At 37.8% G+C, this 25,672-nt stretch overlaps 2 protein-coding genes across 3 annotated transcripts in view; one reads left to right on the top strand and one right to left on the bottom strand.

Moving 5' to 3' along the window:
* The first annotated feature begins 4,718 nt into the window (after positions 1 to 4,718).
* LOC103475848 (ADP/ATP translocase 3) lies at positions 4,719 to 7,010 on the top strand. Its single transcript, XM_008427770.2, has 4 exons — positions 4,719 to 4,939; positions 5,744 to 6,230; positions 6,324 to 6,464; positions 6,576 to 7,010. Exons 1-4 carry the CDS (start codon positions 4,829 to 4,831, stop codon positions 6,731 to 6,733), a joined length of 897 nt encoding a protein of 298 aa, XP_008425992.1. The 5' UTR covers positions 4,719 to 4,828; the 3' UTR covers positions 6,734 to 7,010.
* Positions 7,011 to 10,905: 3,895 nt separating this feature from the next.
* zbtb20 (zinc finger and BTB domain containing 20) overlaps positions 10,906 to 25,672 on the bottom strand; it is a 43,830-nt gene continuing 29,063 nt past the window's right edge. For both annotated transcript variants that reach the window (XM_008427769.3, XM_017308580.2), the window contains one exon: positions 10,906 to 25,125. In XM_008427769.3, coding sequence (XP_008425991.1) covers positions 24,590 to 25,125 — 536 coding nt within the window. In that variant the 3' untranslated portion in view covers positions 10,906 to 24,589. The remainder of the gene's footprint in view (positions 25,126 to 25,672) is intronic.

A 25,672-nucleotide genomic window follows, 5' to 3' on the forward strand; every position in this document is an offset into this window, starting at 1 on the left:
GACAATGTTGTTGTTAAGGAATTTTTTTGAACATCACTGAAACCCACTCATCCTCGTTACTGCTGTAAAATTATAACAGATTCAGTTTTTGGTCAAAATAAATCAGAAGTGATATTGGATCAAAATTTCACGTTCTGTCAGCTAAGAAAATCTCTTGAAATTCTGTTGTTTTTGGTTCTCCCTCTCAATATTGTTACTCGACTCAATCTGGCCACTCTGTGAAAAAGTTCAACCCCCACAGCAGAAGAGTCCATAAGGCAGGGACAGTTTAAAAGGTTGCACTTAGAGCCAGTATTTTATGGGTATAATAATTATGGAACTGTGACTACAGCACAGAGGCAATCAGCAGAAATTATTAGTGACACTAAACTGACTGTTAAAATAACTGTCAAGTTGTATTTCACCATGTATTATTAAAACTAGCATATCCATTAGTTCTATTAAATCCTAGATGATTTCTATTTCTTCTTAACTGTTTATGGACAGAAGCATTTTTAACAATGTTTTTCGTTTTTCATAAACTACTCATTTGAAGTTGTGAAAGTTTCATACCGTTTGGAAACGTGAGAGCTCTTGGGGGCCCTCTGCTGGTTTGGGAGCCCAAAGGAGCAGTATTGTTTGCGCATATATCCTAATTTCTGGTTTTAGATTGTATGAAAAACAATCTTGAAAATATAAGTGGGCAGACAATATAAAATTAAATGAAGTAGGTTCCAATATCTACAATGAAGAGTCATACTCAGAGTATTTTCCACTTTTATCCTTCTGTAATTGGACTGAGAGTCTATTAAAGATATACTGCTCCTAACCATGTAATTGAAAGGTATTTACCCTGAGAGAAGAATCACTAAAATGTGATTACTCACCTCTGACCCTGAAGGGGTATTTTTCCTCTTTGTGTCTGGCCTGCTGTGCAGGTAAAAGGCTCAATATAATTTCCTTCTTTGTCATGAGAAGCAATTCAACTCTCCTCATACATTTTATGTGTACATTGATGAAGAAATGACTCATTTGAAAAGCTTATAGCTTCAAAAATAATAAAGTCAATTAAAAGTACAGCTTATGCTGAAATTAACTTGTCAAAGTTTATAAAATGACTCATCTTACAGCATGAAAACATTGTTCGAATACCTGTGGCTGCTTCTCGCCAAGACAGAACAAAGCCAATTTCCAGTTGGTGCCTGAAGTTCCAAATGCTGTGTGCATTTTTTTTAACTTAACCTTGACAGTTATACAAAATCCAGTAGGGAATTTAACACATAATACAATTTCAGAATTAAAAAAAATAAAAAACCGAACAAGATCACAATCATCATAATGCAAGGCCATTATGATGATTTTTACACACACAAACAAATAAAAGAAAATAAAACTGAAAAAGCAAAAGTAAAACAATAAATAGAACAGAAGACAAACATCACTGCAATTGGAATGCATTTAAAAAGGCATCCTGGAAAGGGGGACTAAATGAAGCGCAAATGCAATTCAGGTGTATCACGCGCAAAAAAATGCATTGAGGAAGAGTGTCCCACAGGTACTGGGCAGCAGGACAGAATGTCCAGTTCTGGATCCAGGATCACAAGCTGGACTCGACTGTCGACTGAACTAGTGGGGGGAACTTTAGTCCACCAAATATTTAGGCTCATGCTCATCTCAGTGTCACGTTGTCCAAACACATTCTGATTTGTAAAATATGTTCTGCACATCTCAACAAGAAATGCAATGTTTGGTGTGACATGGTCCTTTCTCATGCTGACTACACTTTCATGTTCAGCAGCAGGTGTTTTGTTAGACTAATGCCTGCAGTAGAAAATGTGCAAATCTGAAGCAGTAGTTCTTCCAAACATATACTTGCATAATTATATCAGAATATGAGACAGGTTTCATCTTGGGTTTTTTTTAAATGGCTTTCCTTTGCATTTTTTTGACATTTAAGATGTTAAATCTGGTCACTGATGAGCCTAACTAAAAGGAGGGATTCACAGACGTTTAAAAATGATTTCTTCCACACGGAGTGAGATTTGAATTCTGCTAAATGTAAGATTTCAACTATTTGTTGACATCTACTGTCAATTAAGAAGCTCTACAAGCTGGCAAATAATGTATCATGAATCGGTAGTTCCAAAGTTTGGTATTGGTAGTAAATAATTTGGATTCCCTAACAATAAAAAAAATGTGCACAGCTGTCTAACAAAATCTGATCATAATTGTTAGATGTGTTTTGCAGTCAGTTCTTTTTAGTTGTGATCATCCTGTGCTGGGATTAGTTAGTTTAGAGAGTTAGTTTAGTTTAGCTTGCATGTGGTGTTATCTCCTGGGATTCTGGCTTTCAGTACAAAGTACATTTACTTTAACCAGTTAAACTAATTGGCTAATCTAGATGTCCCTTAGATGCGAGTGCACTGCCAAGGTTGTGTGACTCAGAGTTGCCATGTGATGACATAGTTAGTCATTATTTTGGGAGCCATGTCATATGCCGGGGTTGGTCCACTGTGGTATATGGCCTGTCCAGACGTGCACACCAGTCTGCACCTACACCTGGATGGATGGATCATGAATGGATGGATGTCTTATCGTCTTGGTTCACTGATAGCAAGTTATCTTTTGCTTCCCCCTGGTGGACAAATGCATAAATGGCATGTGTTTCATGAGGTTTCTCATCAACAGCCCAAGATGCTGCATTCAGCAGGTTTTACTCTGTAACTTGCAGTGCCCGTAAAGGAGGTGGATGGCAGAAGGAGTCTCCAAACTTACATGAAATCAAATTGAAAAAAGTGTTTCCTTGGTGTAATCTAGTTAGTAAATTGTTTGGGAAAATAATGTTTTTTTTTTCTTCTTCATAGAAATGACATAGAAAAGCCATACATAGCCTACTTTGGTGGAGAATTAAATTGCAACAAACCTATATGTTAGCTAGGCAATGCTATATGACTGATTCTGCATGGATAATTGGGTATAGATTACGGATGGATGGATGGATGGATGGATGGATGGATGGATGGATGGATGGATGGATGGATGGATGGATGGATGGATGGATGGATGGATGGATGGATGGATGGATGGATGGATGGATGGATGGATGGATGGATGTTAAGGTTGCTTACTAACGAAAAGACAGTCAAACAAAAGGCATTCAGAATTACATTATTTGATTCTAATGTCCACAATTTCAAATATTTTGGACAACAGACATTTTTATAAACATCTTTTAGAACACTTTTGAAAAATATATAACATGCTGCTCTGACAAACAATTAGAAAACTATACATATTTGTAATGCCTGTAACTGTGTGCTGTGTAAGGTGGGATTTTTTTTTTCATGTTGTTTGTGACTGTTAATTGCTTGCATATGCCCTGGCTTGTGACTTGCTCTTAGAATTCTGGGTTTTGCAGGATATTATTGAAATGTAATGTTTATATAAACATGTGCAACACTCAATTATTTTGTAAGAGAAAAATACATAATTTTAGGCTTTTTCTGTTTTTTTAATAATTGTTAAAAATCAGTTAAATTCTCAAAAGAACAAAAACAACAACTGTGCTCATAATGTCATTATCATATACTTTGTTTTAAAAAGAGTAGTTTAGTGCTACTAGTGCATCTTAATGAACTTATATCTTGACTAGTCAGAAGTCACAGAGTGGTTTATCCAAGTATATTTATGAAAAGTTGTGTGGAAGGACAAAATGTCCTTCACAATGTCAATTCAAGAGCATTTTCACAAGATATAGACAGAGACACACAGATGTTCGCAGGCTATCAGAAGCTTTTTATCTGGGTTAAGGAGAAAGGGGAGTCCAAAGTTCTCCATTTCTGTTAAACTATTTCTTTTTCAATATCACTTAAACATCATGGTCCCAGAGTCTGGAGGAAGGTGACCTTTATACACATAGTTAGTCATTATTTTGGGAGCCATGTCATATGCCGGGGTTGGTCCACTGTGGTATATGGCCTGTACTTGTATAGCACTTCATCAAGACCAGAGAGCCCCAAAGCACTTCACACAACATTCCCCCATTCACGGGGAAAGTATTTTGCTCAAGGACACAACAATTGGGATTAAACCAGCAACTCACTGATTACAGGACAATCTCCTATCACTACTGCCATTATGTTTTATTGAGTACAGTCAACACAGCCATCTACTAAAAACCTTTTGAGCACTATTATGTATGTAGGTTGTTTGTTTTTTTTGGTGTGGGGGCAGCACTTTACTTTCCTATGGAGCTTAATATGGGATAATCAAAATTATCTGCAATAACTGAAACATGTCACTTTATAAGTTACTAACTAATTTATGCTTGACTTTTCCTTTTTGAATAATTTACCAAATTAACCTAATTGTTCAATAACTGTTAAATTTGTTGAATAGTATCTGCAGTTAAACATAGACAGTTTGAATGTTTATATAGTTTCTACTCAATACAAATTTTATCTGTCAGGTAAGCTTGTTCTCAGGGTGACACTGAACCGGAAACCAGATAAGAACAAGAGAATCCACGCTGAGGTTCTTCCTGCTCTGCGTCCAAATCAGGTGAGTCACTTCACGTGAATTTACTTTCCTGGGAAAAAAGTACAGCACGCTAGCCTACGTCATTCAAATATAGACATTCTATTGGTACAAACCGTCATGACGTTGAAGGCTGGGCCAATGGTTTACTGTTCGAGTTCCCGTGCAGTATCGCGAGCTATCTGATTAGATAAATCCTCTACGCGGCTTCACAATCGGCCATTTCGTCGGTGCAGGCCATCAGCCGTTAAGGGCAGCTGGGAAACATCGCTTAATACTGGTTACCTGAAAGGCACATCAAGAACATCGCAACATGAGTGAACAAGCTGTTTCATTTGCTAAGGATTTCTTGGCTGGCGGTATCTCCGCTGCCATTTCCAAAACAGCCGTCGCCCCAATCGAAAGAGTGAAGCTTCTCCTTCAGGTAAGAAAAAATGCGTCTTCCGGGAGGCTCATTGAGTGTTAGCCATGTAGCTTGTTTCACCCTACCGAAGAACATCCTGAAGTATTGCTAAATGTTCCTGTTGCTTGTCTACAATCTTACAGAGACACTCATGCATGCCGTTAATGTTTAATACAATAAATTCAGAAGAATTACGTGGTGAAAGATCTAAGGTCATCACATAAGTGAGAATGACCTACACGAGCCCGGTTGCTAACTGCATCGCTGCGCCTTAACCTTAGCCGGTAGTTAGCTTTAGCTAACAAAGGACAAACGCTCGTAGCGGCATTGGTACACTCTGTACAATCCTGACGCACCTACTTATTTTTTATTTTAATTATAATATTTCAATTATAGCAGTGATATTGATATGAGGAGAGTTTTATATCACTTTTATTTACAGTTAAAAGCCGTTGCAGTTGCGAAGGTAGCGGTTGGCGAAAGTACAGAGGCCCAGCGGCGGTTATTAAAGCCGGGTCAACTAGTTTTACATCCGTTCCCATTCGCCCTGCAAGGAAATGGGAAGTTTAAAGATTAAAAATGGTTTCACTTTTAAATATTCACAAGTTATATTTGTTTTATTATACAACTAAATCAGTTCGAGATTAATCAGTGCAGTCATTATCAGCGATTACCAGAGGACAGTGATTAGAGGGAACAGTGGGGAAAGCCACCAACAACTTTCACAACTTTAACCTGCCACAAGGTCACAATGGAAGAACCTTGTGACTTTCATGTGTCTAGCTTTTGAGTAGATGTCTAATGATTTTCCTTTCACTATCCCAGGTCCAGCATGCCAGCAAACAGATCACCGCCGACAAGCAGTATAAAGGCATCATGGACTGCGTCGTCCGTATCCCCAAGGAGCAGGGATTCCTGTCCTTCTGGAGAGGCAACCTCGCCAATGTCATCAGATATTTCCCCACCCAGGCCCTCAACTTTGCCTTTAAAGACAAGTACAAGAAGATCTTCCTGGATGGTGTCGACAAACGCACCCAGTTCTGGAGGTACTTTGCTGGTAACCTTGCCTCCGGAGGAGCCGCCGGAGCCACCTCACTCTGCTTTGTGTACCCTCTCGACTTCGCCCGTACCCGTCTGGCGGCTGACGTGGGAAAAGCGGGAACCGAGAGAGAATTCAAGGGTCTGGGTGACTGTCTGGTAAAGATCTCAAAGTCAGATGGCATACGGGGTTTGTACCAGGGCTTCAACGTGTCTGTGCAGGGCATTATCATCTACAGGGCTGCATACTTTGGCATCTATGACACAGCTAAGGGTATGTTGACTTTATGCTGAATAACTGGTGCATATGGTGAGGGTCTTTGCGTTGTGGTTTCTAATTTTTTGTCCTATGCTTGTACCTTCACAGGTATGCTTCCAGACCCCAAGAACACCCACATATTGGTGAGCTGGATGATCGCACAGACTGTAACAGCTGTTGCTGGCCTGACCTCATACCCCTTCGATACTGTCCGTAGACGCATGATGATGCAGTCTGGACGTAAAGGAGGTGAGTCTGTTTAAATTGTACTTTTAAGAGCGTGTCCAGCCTGGTGGACGTATTTCTACGGATGCAGAAATGGTCGTTTTTGCTTCATGTAGTTTGTTTTCTCTCCCACAGCTGACATCATGTACAGTGGAACCATTGACTGCTGGCGCAAGATCGCACGCGACGAGGGTGGCAAAGCTTTCTTCAAGGGGGCCTGGTCCAACGTGCTCAGAGGCATGGGCGGCGCCTTCGTGCTGGTGTTGTACGATGAGCTGAAGAAAGTCATCTAATTCTTGTTGTCACGTCACTGTCCAATTTGGCTAAATGTATTAACTTTCCATTTCTATGGACTTTGCATTCTGCCTTATTTATGGGAACAACTAGCATCTCACGAAGTAGCTGTGAGAGGTGGCTGTATGTTGTGCATCTTTGATTTTAAAACGTTCCACACCCTCTTTACCAATGTCATTCCAGATATAAAAAGAAAATTATAAATACCTCCTTGTGTCATTCACTAGGTTTGTATGGTCCCAACTTGAATAAATCTCTCCTGGGGAACAACCTTAACCATTGATGTGAACTGTCTCCTCCACTGTCATAGCATGAGATGAACACTCGCGGGATAATGAAATGCACCGAGTGGATTACACTCCACTGCTATATTTACTTGCGCTTATCTCTCCTTGAGCCTCTAGAGTAGAACACCGAAGCCTGTTCTCCTTTTGAACAGGGCACACCTCCTGCAGAGCACAAGACTTCTTCAGAACAGGGAGATTTAGGGTGATTGCTTTCTGTTGCTACCATGTCTTCAGTCTAAAGCGCTTAACTCATGGCAAATTTACAGGCTTTTGTCTTTTAGCTCATTTGGAAAGCCATTTTTAAAATGAAAACCTTTCAAAATACACTAGCTGCATGTTTCAGACTAAATCAGCAAAAAGTCCCAAATATTAAAGCGGTGGATCTTCATGTTTGCACGGTGATGGATAGTAACGGTGACGGCTTGCTGTAATCCCCTAGTAAAATCTTAATCATTTTACAGGGGAGGAAAAGCTAAAGGGTTTTATGACATTTAAATGCCAGGCATTCAACGGGAATCATATTTTAAGATTTATTTTAAAGCATGGGCAGAAACATTTTCCAGTGGTTGGACTTGGAGAGCGCATGTTGTTTAGCCTGATTGACAGCAGGTGGCGCCAGTGGTAAGCAAGAGGAAAACGTCTGCGGTTTAAGCTCAGACAAGCTTGAAAACGGCGTCTTAAGTTTCCTTTTTAAGCGTGATACGCACATCCAATGAACACGCACTTTGCTAACCGGTTGAAGAAAGTTGAATTGTTGACAGCTGCTACTAAAGTGAATGGAAAAGGAATCATTTACGTGTTCATGTTGTAAATAAATTGATCTTAAAGCTCCTTTCTGTGTCACGTCCAATTCAAAAGAAGTCCACAAGAGGTTCATGCTAGATGTGTTTACAGGGCCATCGTAATTAAAAGTGTAAACTATTTTAGTAAATCAAAACGTTAAGAAGTTCAAAAAATGGCAGAAAATGTTCATTGCAGAAACTTTTAGGCCATTTTCTGTCCAGCACAATCAAGGGGAAGAGCTGACTATCAGCTGTTCAGCAGACAGTCACTGACACTTTTTACAAGGAAGTTAGGCAACAGAAGGTCAAAGTTTAAAAACGTGCTAAAGAAGCTGATCAAGCATATTAATAGAAAGTTCAGTGGAAGAAAAAAGTGTAAGATGTGAGAAATAAAACTAATACTTTTAATATGATTTTAATAATTAGGATGTGCATAGACTATTTTGTTTGAAAAGTGAGCTTGTAATAGAAGTGTAAGATCTCTATCTGATAAAAGAAATAAAAAAATGCACTTAATATAATTTTTAAACAACGTAGTAGTCAGCAAAACTCAAGTTTTCAAGAAATTTCACCAAAAATCCACTTATTTGACAAATTAGAACAAGTTTTTCTTTAAACCATGCAATATTAAGTGACTGTATTATATATTTTTTAATATCTCATCTAAATATTTGACCACAGATATTTTAAAAAATAGCTACCATAAAGGACTACAAAAGAAAGTAAAAAGTTGTTTTATATCAAAACTTGTCCTTTCGTTCTTAAGCATAAAACAATATTACTGTTATGCCCCCACACTCCAACCACACCTGTTGGTGGCACCATGAATAAGGTGAAAAGGTTAAGAACTTAAAAGAAGGAAAAACAAACAGAAGGAATCTTGCCATTTGTCAAAAAGAGCACTCATCCTGCCTCCGAGAGCATAAAAACGTCTTAATCATGTGTCTTCGTTTGCGCACAAAATCTAAAAAGCTGCATCAGCTGCTCCCAAAATGATCTTTTATTAGTTCATAGTGTTCTCGATGGTTCAGCCCTGTGGTGCATCTCTAACTTGCTCACTGTTTATAACCCGATCAGTTTTCTGTGTTCATCAGGGGAAAAGGCCCTGCAGCCGTCACACAGCTGAATCCCACACTGCTGAGGGTCCTATCTGATGCTGCGGCGCAGAGATCCAACACCGCTGGATCCACATTAAATATCACAACACAGACGCTCTCAGTTAACTCTGCATTAAAGTGTGTATTTTCTTCTTTTTTTTTTTCCATGTGATTTTATAGATTGTGATTTATTGTTTCCAATTCCATATTTTAATTGTTAATCACGTGTTGGTCACATTCAGCTTGTTGACTGTCATCGACATACCAGGAAACAGAATATCATCTACAGATGGCAGCGCTTAACTGGGTTGTCCTGCTTCTTTTATGAAGACCATCTGTACGGTTTTAGTCTGACAATGGATAAAGGCTAATATTACTCTTGTTTAGGTCACAAACGCAGCACGCTCCGTCACTAACTTGATTGCTTTAGAGCAGGAAATGTTTCTTGTTTTTTTTTTTCTGTCCTCTTTGAGAGAATCCTTCATGGCCTGTCAGCAGCTGCGTGTCTTGCTGCGTAGCCTCACTCCCACTCCATGGTTTGTTTCTGTGTAAAGCTTCTCCATCGGCTGTATCAGTCTCCTCCCACAGTCCAAACACTCGAGTCTGCACGGTTGAAGTACACGTAGGTGTGAAGTGAAGAATGAGCGTTTATTAGTCATAGGATTGTGACTAGCTGGCAGCTCGTCCTGGGTGTTTCCTGCATTCTGGGATCCATTCCAGCTTGTAGTTTAACTGTAATTGGCATCTACACCTACCTTCACCAGGCCACTATCATCTGTGGAATAAATGCATGTTTATTTAAATTCGATATTAGGTTTGGTTTAAAAAGTTCTCGATTCTCAACACGTACAGTGTGTTGCATAAGTATTTGCACTTTTTAAAAAAAAAAATCATTTCGTCCTGCTGCAACTATAACCTTTAATGAATATTGTTAGGATTTTATGTGACAGCCCAACATATAATAGTGCTTCATTTTAAAGTGGAAAACATAATGTAGTTTTCACTAAATACTTACAGGTAAGTTAAAAAAGGTTTAATGTGCGTTTACACTGATATTCAGTCTTTCAGGTTGTGAAATACGAGTTCAGTCTGACCGCAGTTTCTCAAGTAGAGCCAAGATTGAGCTTTCAGTATTATCTAAACCATGCATGAATTCAAATTTGGACTTTGACTGGGCCACTCTAATGCATAACAACATCATATGTGAGCTCCATCTATATCCCTCTCCACAGGATGATGCTGTCACCACCGTGTTTCCTGTTGAGAACATTATATCCACGGTGACATTAAGTGTGGATCTGCTCTATATATGTTTTGTATGTTAGATTTTATGACCAAACGACTGCCTTCTATATCTTCGCCGATCCTCCGCATGGCATGCGGCAAACTGCAAACCGGTTTCTCTTTTAATATTTGTTCCAATAAATGCTTTCTTTCACGCCTCTCTTTCATGAGAGCCAGATTGGTTGAGTGTGTGAGTAATAGTTGTCTAATTAAAAGATTTTTCTACCTTAACCACGGATCTCTGCAGCTCCTCCCGACTTACCATGGATCTGTTTTCTGCTTGCCCAGCCTGTCAGGGTTTGCGCGTCCTGGTGGGTTTGCAGTTGTGCCGTACTGTTTCCAACTTTGGATGTTGTTTTTGCAAGCTAGCCCATCTGTAAGCTTCTCCGCATTGCACAAATTGACTTTAATTTACTAATTAAGTAACTACTGAGGGAAGGTGGTTACGGCGTATTTTATATTGGTGGCCGAAAATAAAAGCGTAACACAATTTTTACATTTCCACTTGTGGAAAAAAACAAACAAAACATCTTTCACGTTGCAATTATGTGCTGCTGTGTTTCGATCGGTCACATTAAATCTCAATAAAACACATCTAAATTTGTAAGTGCAATGTGAGAAAAGTTGAAAAGTCTAATTTAATTTATGGGCGTTTAGTCGTAGGGAGTGAAGCACAACCAAGTGAAGTGCATAAAAAACAACAACAAGACTTTCTGTGAAGTACAGGAAAGTACTAGTTTTTATTCCTTCATAATCAAACTTCACAAACAGCTTGAACTTGTACAATACCTCAGAGAGTGAAAATTACAAAAAAAGTGCTGGTAACATTTACAAAAATCATCCTTACTTAGCAACAATCAGTTTATTCTTCCACACTTTTTTTAGTCTTTTGTATTAAGGCTTAATACTTCTTTATAAAGTATATGCAAGATAAGTCTTCACAGTTTTTCGAAAAAAGTCACAATATTATGTAACATAATGAAGCTTTTACGGCTATTTTCTTTATAATAACAAATACACATCACTGGTAAATATATGTGAAATACAGGGCTTATTGTAAAATGGCAAGTAATGATACTGTTTGCTGAGATAAATTGATTCCACACACTGTTATAGGAACGTTTTTGACATACCGCTGCTTAAACTGATAAAAGGATGAAAAGAAAATGACAAGCATAACAACTCGAGAGATCGCCTCTAAACTTTGGCACATCCCTTAAAAAAAATGTTTTTTATAATTGTGAAAAATTAGGTTTAGATTCAAAATCATACATATGGAAGAATAGCTAAACTGGCATAAAGTGAAAACATGCTGTGTAGTAAGGTGCTAAAATCAGAGATATTACACTGCCAGCCTTTTTTTTTTCCTTTCTTTTGTTGCTGTTTTTCCCCCAATGGACTGACATGATTAAGGTGCAATTGTAAGACACAAAGCACATAAGTCTTTTCTGATGTCACTGAAAAAAAGATTACTGGATATAAACAAACAACAGCAAAAAAAACTTAATTTGACCAATAGTCTTGAGGCGACCTCGTATACTCATGCATTCCCATGGATTTTGAAAAATAAGAATATTTCTTGCTGAAGTTCTGTAACTCTAACTGTGGCATGTGAAAGTAAAAGCTGTATTCATGGTATATGTTATTTGATTTTTTTTTTTTTTTCATTTTTTTTTTTCGTTGTTTAATTTTACTGCTGAAACTGTGAATAAAATAAAATAAAAATAAACTGCTGTATAAGGAGATGGACGTGAAAACTTAAAGGTGAAACTAAGCCGAGATATATTCACAAGGATCCTCTAAGCTGCACTGGTTTTACAGGTCAACAGACGAGAGCTCTAGCCCTAGACTTTACCAATTTCACCCTCATGCATACTGTACGGTTAAAGTGACGCAACAAGCTCGCTTAAATAGTCTACATCACAAATAAAAAAAAAAAAATAAATAAAAAAAAGCAATTTGGTTTGTAGTGCAAACACAATTGGCTGGCTTCAGCTTTTCAATAATAAACAAACTCACCAAGGAGATTACAAGAAAGGCACGTACTTATGCTTCCTCTAACACGCAAATTTAGACAAAACCGCAAACATCTTTCAACAACACCACGAAGCAGAGGAAAAAACAGGAAAGCCACTACATCCAGATAAATAAATAAAAAAAAAACAATGGCAAAGTTTTACTGTGTGACTTGTTTTTTTTGGGGGGGGGGAATTTACATGTATTCATCAACGAAACCATATCTGAAAAGTTGTGGCTGCTGTCAGTGACCTCACTGAAAAAGGATGACGTATGGTGCAGTTTGGTAGACAAAAGATTCTCTGGACGAGAAGCCAATGATGGTGCGTTTACAGAAGCACTTTTTGGGTTTTTAATTATTTAATTAAAGCAATTTTTTATTTTATTTTTTTACATTTTTGTAAAAATAGCAGTCAAAGTGACCAAATATGCAGAGAGCTCCGCGACCAGTGTTTTTAAATGTGCACAACGGTGGGTACAGCTGGGTTTTATCTTTTGGCATTTTCTTTCTTTTTTTTGTTTGTTTGTTTGTTTCTCTTCAAACGTGTTGCAGGCTGTGCGATGCAGACGAATGACACTGACTCATCGTGAATTATTTATTTTCCTTTTGACATCCTGAATCCCGCTTCTTATGTGTAAGTGCTGCGTATTTTGTCCAAAATCGTTCACAGGAGGAAACAACAGTTTTAATGCCACTCGATTCTGGACAATAATACTCGAGGGGAGGGGAGGAGAGGGCAAGAAAACTAAAAAGAAACATTAAAAATTAAGGGGGGCGGGGGGGAAAATGAAAAAGCTCTGCTACAAACAAGATGTGGATGTGCACTTCAAAGGGCGACATGTTCTGTACCTACAAATATATAAAAAGAAAATGGTCAAATATCAGCACTCGCACTGTAGGGACAGTGACAACCGTACGGTTTCTACGGTTGAAAACGTGTGGAGTTCGTTATATTGCTTTTAGATAGAAGAAGACCAAAAAAAAATCAGTCTAGTGCAAATCTCTTTTCTGGTTTGAAAAGTGGTGTTTGGTCTGATGATTCACAATCTGCTTTACCGTAGAGGGAACCGGTCAGATGAATGTGATAACTGCTTAGGTGAGAAGTGGCGTCCCTTTATACGTTTTTCTCTGAAAATCTAAAAGAGCACTCTTTTCGGTTTTATTCTTTCAGAAAAAAAAAAAAAACAAAAAAAAAAAAACAGAACAAAAATCACCAGTCTTTACCATGCAAACAACTTGGGAATATTTCCTGTTTTATATACCCATCAGCTAAACCAGCACTAACTCGACATCTTTTATGATCCTGTTTTTGTCTTTGTTTTTTTTTTTAAGGATCACGTCATTCATGCTCCCACTCATGAAGCTGGGAGGAAGAGCTTGGTCTGGCGGCTCAAATCTACGCTCGCGGGTGTTATCTGTGCAGTTAAGTCTGTCAAATACATCTCTCAGCTTGGAAATGTTGGAAAACTCACTCCAGTCCAGTGTTTGACAAATCATATAAAAACGTCCTTGAACATACATTTAGAGAAAAAAAAAAAAATCTCCTATTTCAAAACAGCAGTCAACACATTTCAAACAAGCTTGTTTCATAACATCAATAATAATAATATAATAATAATAAAATACAGACCAACTTGGAGCATAAATTATCAAAAAAAAAAAAAAAGACAAAGTGAAAACACATTACTGCAGCATATATTTCAGGGTTGCTTAGTTTTGATGTTAAACTACCTTTACTACAACAGCTCCACTTCTGCCAAGTTCAGAATTGTATCCGAGAAATAATTTGTAGGGAAATAATGATATATCACGCTAAAAAACAAAAAAAAAAAAAAAAAAAAAAGGAGCCTAAACAAAATATACATATATTTCAATGCACATCTCATAGTTTAACTTAAGTGCATGTTTACAAAAGCATCTACATACATGATATGGCAGCAGAAAGCCTCATAAAAAAGTGAAAAGAAAATCAATTTAAGCTGCTTTTTTTTTGTCGTTTTATTTGGAAACATGAAATTTAGGGTTTATAAGTGTTTTTTTTTTTTATCGTCGTTGAAATCTTCGGCCCAGATGTACAACACGAAATGAAGTACAGTAATTGAATTTTCCTATTTTTATCCCACAGGATAAGGAAGCATACAGCAGACTTTTACAGTGATGAATTATTGTCTGTGGCCAAATACCAAAATTCCCCAAATGTTTTTACATTCATCTCACAGACGATGTGTGTTATTTTTTTATAAAAAATTGGTTATAAAAAAATGGTATCTCATCACATATTTGGATTGCATTGTGATGGTTAAATCCATCGCTTAATTTGGTTTCAGTGTATTTATTTATTTTTGTTGCTGTTGTTCACATATTGTCAGGTGATGATTTCTTTTTAACCTTGACTAAATTTGAGTTTTTTTTACTGCTCATATTGAAAAATGTGAATGATTACTTCTTTTTTTTTTTGGCTTAAATAAACAACCTACAAATATGTGCAAAATCAACATATTGGTCCATCTCAAGTATAAATGGTTGAATCTATTCTAATCCACATTGTCAGATTAGTATTTTAGGGACAGCCTTATTAAAAGAAGTCTATTACAAAAACACAGAAATACATAAAAAAAAAACAACAATCGGACAAAGTAATCTGAAGTAATCCCATGTGAAGGAGAAGAAGTGTACAATAATTCGCAAAATGTGTGTGTGTGTGTGTGTGTGTGTGAAGAAAACCAACACGTCATTGAATATCACGTTTTGCCCGAGCAACGATGCAACATTTACAATCTGATACATGTTTCAACATGCCATAAGTTTACATCACAGCTACTGTGTCGGATTCATTTTTATGTTCTGTTGCATTTCTCATTAAAAACAAAACAAACAAACAAGCAAAAAAAAGGATAGTCTATTTTGGTCTACGATCGGCAATTAACACAATCCACAAAACTATAAACAACCAATCAAGTGACAAAGCGTACACGCAGTTTCACAAGCACCCTGCCAAGAGAAGAAAATCTATAAGAAAACAAAAAAGAAAACTTAAGCAATCGAGTTTGATTGCAGGAACCCTACTCACATAAAAAAAGAGGAATTTATTCAAAAACTGAAGTTATCCTAACCCTTCTTTGGTTTGTGAAAACAAAAAAAATTGTACAGTTTATTTTTTAAGTATCTCCTAATAATTTGCAAATTACCACAACTTTCAGAATCACGCTAGAAATCTCTAATCAAAGCCCGGCGTAATGGCTGAGACAGCAGCAGCGTCAAGGATCTCGACTTCTCCATTTGTATTTTGGGTTGTTTTTGTTTTAAAACTCGTGTTTCTGCACGATAAAAACGTGATCCACACATCCAAGAGAAACAGAGCAATAGAACAGTGCGTGCTGCCTATAAAACCAGTCCGCACAAGAATAAGCTGTGCTCAGAGCTTAAGAGGTTATGAGATCTTACAAAGAATTTGAATAACGGGTCAGATTTTATTTTATTTTTTTAAAGTAAGGGAAATGCAAATTTTACTCAAACATTATTGAAACTATATTCTTGGGAGTACGGAACAGATTTGCCGTTAAAACGAACTGATTTGATATCAGGTGGTTTAAAAGTGGGAAACAAATGCCAGACGTGAAGTTGGAATGTGCTGGACTGAAGACAGGAATGTATGTGTTTAGTTACGCTGCTGCACACTTCAAAACTTAATTGTCTCATCTGGCTGAACTAAGCCATAAAAAGGCCACAGTGACTGAAAAGACAAAAAAAAAAAAAAAGCCTTAAGAGTCGAGTCTTCAGAGGCTAAAACACAGCTGAGTCCCCTAATCACTGTGAAAAAAGGAGAAAAGAAAAAAAGAGTTTGTGCTCTGCTAAAGGAGAGGGGTGATCCACCGCGGTCATCGAAGGACGACGTCTGATGAAAACAGGGGTAGCCTAATAACTGCATGTTCATAGAGTGAATAGAAAGTAGATTTTGTTATAGCTTAGTATCGCTGTCTTATACTTTATAATCTGCTGTTTCACTGTGTTTGTAAAGCTTAAAGTCAAAACAGAATCTGGATATCTGTAGAACCTGAACAGACACTGTTTCTGAGAAGTAACGGTTAGATAGATGACATTGCCTATATGCCTATATGCTATGAAACTACGCGTGTCTCTGGTTAAATGGACAGTTCAGAGTGCTGGAGTGATGCTCTGGTAACAAACAGTTAATATCTAACCTGCAGTAACTCCGTTGGCGCCTTCATTTACAATAAATCCGGATTAGTTGGAGCTGGAAGCGGAGTTTTACGGCTACACCAAGAAGGGCCAAGACCAAAGTGGACTTTTATTATCTTAAAGCTCAAATATATCATAATAGAGTCATCATGTTTGCAGATTGGGGGGTGATTTTCAAAGAAATTAGCGGTTATTTATAAGGAAAATGGGAGGAGGATGCAATGTTTCTTCCTTCGTAAAACACAAAGAGACAAAAAAAAAAAAATCTAGTTTTCTGTAACTGCCTGGCAAAAAAAATAGCATCCACTTATGCCACTATAAAATTTTTGAATTATTTTAAAATTTACCTTAATAGCAGGCAGTTACTCAAACCAGATACATTTCATGTATCTCTGTTTACATAGGAAGACATTGTCAGGGCATCGCCAGTGTCATTAATGGTCTTATAAACCATTATGATGATATTAAGATTGGAGTTTTAAGACACATTTTTGTTCACTCTGACCAGCCGTTACTTCAGCTTCAGGAAAAACTAATCCGGATTTCTATTAAACAAAGACACACAGGATGCGTGTCTCATGCAGGTGTGATATCGTGTTTAATTTGCAACCGAAGTTCACTTCAAAAATTATGAACCATGTCTTTAATCATAGCTGTTTTCTCCTATTTACTTCAAAAAGACGCATTGTGGAGGATTTAAAGATTTAAAATGGAAACGATCACGAGCTTCTCGTTTGGTCCACACAAAGTTTTCATTTTAAATCTGTTTTATTTTATTTTATTTTTCTGTTCCTGTTTCTCACTTCTAATTTAAGAATAATGGTACAATTTAAAAGTGCACCCCTTCCGGAAATTGGCATGACAACCAAGTTGGAGAAGGTTGGAGAGAAAACCGGGTAATTAGTCCACAGGGGACAGAATAATAAGCCATCCCAAAACCTTTTCATCTTGCAGAAGCTCAGTTTTGTAACTTGATTTGTGTTTATTTTTCTTTCAGTTTTGTTTTTGTGTTGCTCGTCGGAGCCAGTTAAGAGGCTGCTGTGCACGCAAATATGTGTTTACCCGAAGCCAAAACCTTAAAATTCCCATTTTGTCTCCAAATTCTAAAATTATGCCAATCAAGCATACAGTACAAATTATCTCTCCCTCTTTTTTTTTTAAATAAATTATCCACACTGCTCACTGCTAGATCTTTATAACTCCCAGTTACACATAAACAAGGCTGCAAGTTACAATAAAACCTAAAGGATCCCTGTGAGGAAATTGGGCTTTGGTTTGCATGTGTAGGTGCCTTGTTATCAAAGCTCTGGACTTTGAAACCAACTAAAGGACTACAAGCAGCTTCCCACCTCCAACAGATTGCAAACCGTCACATTCATTAACAAAAAAGTACGAGTTTAAGCAGCGACTGCTGTGCTCATAGACGCTGTTATAATCTTGCAAAATGGCATTATTTACCAACAGGGAGATATGAAATATCCGGGGATTAAACCTGGATTTTATGTCGCCGTGACGGGCAGGTGTGTAAACGTTCCTCCATCCAGCTCCCGTGTCTCCCCCTGCTGCTCACATAGCACCACTGCCCGCTCTCCCCACTCGTACAGTACATTCCAGTATATGGCTTGTTTGCAAATGGCAAATACTGTAAACTGAAGAAGAAGAAGAAGAAAAAAAAAACTGAAACAGCCTTCCGTACAAAAGAGAGAAATAACCAAGTTGAGCTTCTGAGCTAAAATCAAACCCTACTACTATTTAATTAAACGAGCATGACTGCGTTTTAAATCTTCAAATCCTCCAGATGGTACGAACGTAACACACGAACGAAACAAAAACTCGCAGATGTAGCTTTTACTGTATATGAATAAAACATTTCAGGTATTTTTATTTTTTTTAAAGGGTTCTCATTTGCTGCACTCACAAGCACTAGGTTTTCAGCTGTACTAGTATAAATAGTATATTCTTAATAGCGTATATACTGTATTTGTGCAACGCAGGAGAGAATAACTATGAATATTCTGTGTATAGTTGCTGCATGTTCTGGTAGGCACTTGTTAGGCATACTCTCTATATCCCACAAAGTACAGTAATACTCTAGCTGCAGTTAGGATTTTTTTTTTAATCAAACTATCTGAAAATGTATTCTCTTTCTGCATGGAGATGGATACTCAAAATATATATAGCATATTTGTAACCATTTTACTCTTATATGCACTGGAAGGACAAAATGCAGTTTATTACTGTGTGAGTGGTGCTTCTTGTAGTCTACTTTGAATTGTGTGACTTGCCTGGATAAAAATAGAATCTGACTTTAAGACGTGTGAAGACAGACTGAGAGACGGACCCATGCTTTTCAGACTAAAATGACCCTGTTCTACGCTTGAAACGATCCATCTTCTCACCTCAATGCGAAGCATACATGGATATATAAGTACACGGTAGGAAAAAGAAAAAAAGCGGACTACTCCTTTAATTCAGCCACGCAAAGATGCTATGAACAACACCACAATGACCACCAGAGAAGCAGGAAGAGTTCTGAAATAATCAACTCCAACAGTGAAATTTTAAACTTACTGCAAGAAGGACAACAATGTACTGTAGACCCCGTGTCTCTACGCTAATATAAACAAAACAAACAGGAATATATTTCAAACACAACACAAACGGCTGCAGGCTCAAGGCTATCATCTATTTTTCATTATGTTTTTCTTTTTTTTTTTTCGTTCTGGAGAATATGCGAGCGTGTCGCGAACAGAAAGGTCTAGACCTACAACTATAAGAAGCACGATTGAGGAAACGAGGAATAAATTTCAGGATAATGTTGCAACAACCTTTAAAATGCCTTGCTAAGTATTTATTACCCGTTAACCTTTATGGATTTTTTACACATTAAACTGACAAACTTTTATGTCTTTTTTTTTTTCGTGGAATTTTATTTGATAGGCCAACACAAGGTAGTGTAGCATTGTGAAGCAGAAGAAAATAAATGTCACACACCCTCAATGTTCATTACAGCGATGCTTTAAAAATCCAGCGAAATCCAGAGGTTTCTACAGAACACTGATGAAAAACAAGGAAATCACAATTCATCTCTGATTAACTTGTTGAGCTTTTTAAAGCAGTGTGGAAATGTTATATGACATATGATGGCGGCAGCATTTTGCTTTGGGGATGCTGGTTGGAGTTAAATACAGTTTGTAAAATACTGGGAACGAGGTTAACTTCCAGCAGGGCAATGAGAGTAAAAACTTAATCTAAGCTTTGACCGAATTGTTTATATTTGTTTTGAAATGGACCAGTCAAAGTCATAACCTAAATCCAATTGAGAGTCAGTGGTTTGTCCACAGGTAGCTGAACCATGGAGAGTAATCCTATGAGTGCGTTCAGCTATTTTGCAACAAAGGTTACACTAAATTTCATTCTCTAGTTGTTCAACAAAACATCAACTTAATGGAGCCAAATGATAGGACAGGCAATATGGACAGAAACTCTTCTGCTAAATTTGAGACAATGACAAAGATAACAATAAAAAGTATGTAAATATTGATTTTCAATGTTACCTTTACTTTTACGACCATTACTCTTTGCTACTTCCTAGGAAAACTGCTACAAATCTCTCTTAAAAATAAGACTTACCCATTATCAGACAACTTTCTTACACTACGGCATTAATTAAGGCAGTTGTATCAATAATTACTTTTATTCATACTTCCAAATAAACAGATTTTTATTGATGCTCTCAAGGAACTAAATGTGCTAAAAAAACCTAAAAAAAAGACATTAGTTTTTGGAGTTTGCAATTATTAGAGTTTTCCAGTATGAAGACAAAATGATGGTTAAAAAATGTCTCTGAAATGATTAAAGATGCAATAAATACCAATCCCTAACACACACACACAAACACTCACAGAATTGTATTTATGAAAGCGTTTGAAAACCATGTATAATTTATTTCTTGACTACCCAGTCACGCACTACCATCTGTTGATCTATCGTAAAATCCCAGAAAATTTTGATGCAGTTTGTGGCAGTAATGTGAGGAAATGTGAAAAGGTTCAAAGGGCACAACAACTTTTGCAAGGCACTAAAATGTTACTTTTTTTTTTGCAACCGAGAGAAGAATTAAGCACCACCACAATTAGCCGAAGTAATCTAAGGAATATATAACTATGGACAGTGAAGGACACGTGATGCTAATGCAACAAGGGGAAGGGGAAATGGGGCGTATGCTATAGCACATTATGACACACTGAAGCAAAAAGGTTCCTTCCCTTCCAAACCTCGTCTCCTATCAAACACCTTATGATACAAGAAATCAACCACCGATGGGACAAGTTCTAGCCCTCACCCAGGTCATGAAGATTGGCTACTTTTGTTATTCCAAAAACAAAATGAGAAAAGAATTAAATATTAGTGATTGAGAAAGAACTCATAGTGTAATTGTGAAACCAAACATCTCAAAAACCAACACCAAGCTACTACTATTTAGACCAATGATACCAGAAGGCTGGTTGTACTCATCTAGCTACAGTCAATAGTGCATTTGATATAGGTGTTCACATAAAAACACGTACGTAGAAATTTAGGTGCCATGAAGGAATGTTAGATCACCAAAACACACCCACTACACCGAAACAGTTTGACTCTCTGTCTCTGCCTTTCTTTCTTTCTTTCTTTCTTTTTTTTTTCTGTTTTTTTCTTTTCGTTGGAAAAAGTGATGATGTTAGTTTGGCAGTGTTTGGAACTTGAACGGACGACGAACATCACGAGCTGCGTTGTGCCATACGAGTGGCGATATTGTTGGAAAGAGATCTCGGCAGTTGCTTACATATTTCTATTTAGTGCATTGTCTGTTAAGGCATGAGATTTAACCCTCCACGTGCTGTGTAGAGACAAATGTAGCACTAGCATGCAGCAATATTGCCAACTAGGCAACAACAGCTACCAAATAGGAACCATACACTTCATAGGCTTTTTTTTTTTTTTATGCACACCATAGAGACAGGCCCAATCAAATGTTCAACAACATGCTAATTTTACTGAGGACCAACCACACACTTTCAAAGATCTTTTCTTACAAGTGTTTATTTTCTCTCATCAAGCTAAAGAAGCTGGAGCAGGATGCGTGCCAGCTGGCCTAAGCTGAGGAATTGTTACAGGTGCCTTATTAGCCCAAAAAGGTTTGGAGAGCTGTTTTCTTATAGTACCTGCGCTGCATATTGCAAAGGAAGCCCTACAGTTGAGATATTCCACTTATCAACAATTTGATTAGGCTATTTACCGCACACAGACGCTCACTGACACACGAACACCGAAGGAAAGAGACACGACTGTGCACTAGTGACGGACTGATATCAAAGAAGCTGCACTCCATCACAACAGAAAGTTTTTGTTTTTTTTTCCAGGACACACACACACGCGCACACACACGTCATTTACACACATACACACATATTATAAATCTATTATTAATAATATAATATTACTTCCGCCAACAGACTTGGACGGGAGGTTCTTTATTATTATTGTTGTTGTTTCACTGTTAATGATGTTTGGCTTGGATGTTCTCATAGGACATTTCTGCACTGTTTCAAAAAAAAAAAATAAAGAAATCAAATAAACTCTTATAGGGAACTGACACGATATAATATTTCAAAGGTTTAAACATAGATGAGCACACACAATGGTTAAATAAAATAAATGCTTGCATTAACACGGCACGAGAATATACTGAAGGTAACAGCAAGCCATAACAAAAGCCGAGAATAGAGAAATTTACTAAATGAAAAAAAGTTGAAACACCGCTATTCATGTGAACTCAAAAAAAAAAAAAAAAAAAACCGAAAAAAAACGAAAAGAAAAAAAAAAATCTCTTTTCTAAAACTATATCTCTGTTAACAGTAGTGCACTTATTGGTTTAAGCAGTGCAACATATATGCAAGAAAATAATGCAGTCCACTTATCAAGATAAAAAAAAAAAAGATTTTTTTTTTCCTTTGAAATTGAATAAAAGAAAGTTCATTTAAGGAAAACGATTAAATATTAAGCACAGGCATTTTAAGAAAATGTGCAAAAGAGCACTTTTTTTTCTAAACTGACAGGAGGTCTTTTGAAGACTTCCCTGAATGCAGTTAGTTACTCGCTTTATCGTACAACTACCAAAAGTGTTTGCTCGCTTTTAAAGAAGCAAATCCTTCAGGTTGCAGTTGCAGGCAGTTGCACGTGTGCATGTGTTTTTCTGTGTGTGTGTGTGTGTGTGTATATAAACACGTGTGTGTGAGAGACCTATTTTGGATAAAAAAAAAAAAAAGTCAATGTAAATGAATTAAAATATCTGTAATCAACTTTAAGTAGCGCAATGCATGAATGAGACGACATGAACACACAAGCTTCCACATCTACTCTACACATGCTGTGTCTTGGTGTTTCAGAAAATTGGGAATGTATGCTGTTTTTCCACACAGTCCATCTGCAGCTTGTGGTATATCATGAAACAGCGTGCTATCGATTGATGGGAGCTACTTGTTTTGCTTTCAGACTGTATTTCCTTTCAAAACGTTGCATGCCATTTGAGCCTTCGACGAGCGAGAGAAAGAGAGAAAGATGGAGAGAGGGAGAAAGAGAGAGAATGCACGAAGAGTAATGCACTCAGCTCCCACCTGCTGAAACAGCTCCGCAATCGTAATGAACAGGTTACACAGGCGTTCTATGTTCAGGGCGGCAATTATTTAGCTTTTTAGTCCGACTCAAAATTAATTTGCGCCATCTTTCACAACACCGATCCAATCGGCAACCGTCAGACCCCCTCCCCGCGAAACTGTAATTCAATTATGAGATTAAAACCAAACAGGCTACTCAATAACAACAATAGTTGAAGTGACAAATTCTGTTTTTTTTGTTTTTTTTCCCTCCAAATCTATATCCCATAACAGTCGGGTGCAGGTTGAGGAGCAGCAATTATGAAGGAGAGAGTTTAGTCCCATATTCCAGCCTGCCTTAACTGTGAAAAAGGCTAAAAAAACACACACACAACCATCAGCAGAAGACTCTTCCATTTTTTCGTATGTTTTGCAGTGGAAGAAATCTAAGTAGCCTTAACAGTCTTAGGATATTAAAAAGGCAGTATATGCAAATGAGATAAACTCTAAACTCCAGGAAAAAAAAAAGAAAAAAAAAAAAGAGGAAACATATTTTTGCTCAAATACTGTCTCATCAACACACAAAAATTTAGTAAACGTTATCTTGACCGTCAAAATTCATGGACAATAATCATAAAACAGGTGAGAAATAATCACTTTCCCCATCGCTTTGGACGGGAGGTTACAATTAAGTAAAATAATTAAAATTGGTACCTTGACAACAGCTGCATTATAATCCCTTAATACCACAGGAATAAATAAAACCCAGTGTCAAATTAAGTACTCTCCTTTTTTATTTGATAGAAGAAGGCAATCTTGTGACCATCAGTATTTTTAGAGGGAATATGTAGCCCAACCCCAGGTTTTTTTTTTTTCAGTTTTTTGTCTTTTATTGTTATCGTTGTTTAAAATTATACCACAGTAAGCTTGGACATCTATGTTTCCAAACTGGTCAATATGGATTCACAACTGCCATGATTCATGTGTCATAGCAATACACACACACACACACACACACACACACACACGCACACGCACACACACACACACACACACACACACACACACACACACACACACACACACACACACACACACACACACACAGACAGACGCGCACGCACTTGGACAAATAAAGAGACAGACTTATATGCAAAAATCACAAACATTCAAACATATTTGCTCATTTAAAGTCATTCAGACGTATCTAGACTAAAGGTGTGTTTGTGTGTATGTGTTTCTTTCGTAGGCCTTTCGGTAGTGTTCAACACATAAATCAGTATTTTAGGAAAGCATACATTTAGAGGCCCGTAGTTTGGATCCATCCAGTAGATCAATATCAAACCACTGAGCCTTAAGGCCACCATCTTTTTTTCTTTTAGAATAACAGGAAAAAAAAAAGAAGAAAACTTTTTTTTTGGGGAAACTTAATGTGCCAGTGTCTATACTCATTACTCTTCATACCTCAAAATAAGAAAAGGAAAATCTAGTGCCATTGTATTTGTCATTCTTTCAGAAATAAGTTTCTTTTTTTTTTCTCTTTAAATTTGTACTTATCCATCGGAGACATGCATTCGCATGTGGTCATTGAAGAGCTCCATTTGGTCGAACTTGGCAGGGCAGACGGAGCACACGTAGGTGGTCCCTTCTTGGCAGCTTGCTTCGGCAGCTACACCCACTCCCGTTCCAACCCCGGCCCCTACTCCGGCGCCGCCGCTCACTGGCATGGCGAGAGCCACAACGCCAGCTCCGGGCTCGGGGACGGCTATCGGCATCGGGATGGAGACCGGGCCCGGGTTGCCCACACTCACAGACAGCCCCGTGATGGCGCTGGCGTTGCTGTGCAGGGCCATGTGGCGCTCCAGCAGGGTCTTGTGTGAGAACTTCTTCTTGCAGATGTAGCACTCATAGGACTTCTCTCCACGGTGCAGCCGCATGTGGACGTTCAGCGAGCTCTTCTGGGTGAAGCGCTTGTTGCAGATGCTGCACTGGTAGGCGCGCACCCCTGTGTGTGTCACCATATGTTTAATTAAGTAATCCTTCAGGGAGAACGAGCGCCAGCAGATGCTGCACTGATGAGGCTTCTCACCTGGATGTGCACACAACACAAACGCATTAAGAGACTGAAGCCCCCCACCACCACCACCACCAGAAACAATAAGGTTTGCACATTAGAGAGGAGTACTCATTTGCAGTGTCTGAACAATTACATCTGAACATGCTTCAGTGTTATTCTGTTGCCATGTGTCTAAATGTACTCCAAATGTAATGCTAAAATTATGCTTTAGTTTTAGAAAAAAAAAAGTACTATTTGCATCACTCCTGGGAAAACCGTGCAAATCTTAACCTCCCCATTCTATTCCCATCTTCGTTTCTAAAGCTAATTTAGCTCCATCTGTTCATCGTGTAAACAGCCAACTTGATGAGGGCTTTGACTGAAATGTCAAAATCTGTGTGTTGCGGTCATTTTTAATGAAGGATTTCAGCATCCTCATGGTGTGGGGTGTATATCAAGCTTTCTAAAAGCTTATAGCAAGCCATTAAAGACAAAAAAATGAGCAAATAAGTGATTTGGAAGAGAGTCAAGTCCATTTGTTGACCCTCAATTCTCCTGAAAAGCTGCCAGCAGACTCTAT

Source organism: Poecilia reticulata, chromosome 14 (genome assembly GCF_904066995.2).
Source record: "Poecilia reticulata chromosome 14, P_reticulata-male-v2, whole genome shotgun sequence".
In the NCBI taxonomy this organism is placed as follows: Eukaryota; Metazoa; Chordata; class Actinopteri; order Cyprinodontiformes; family Poeciliidae; genus Poecilia; species Poecilia reticulata.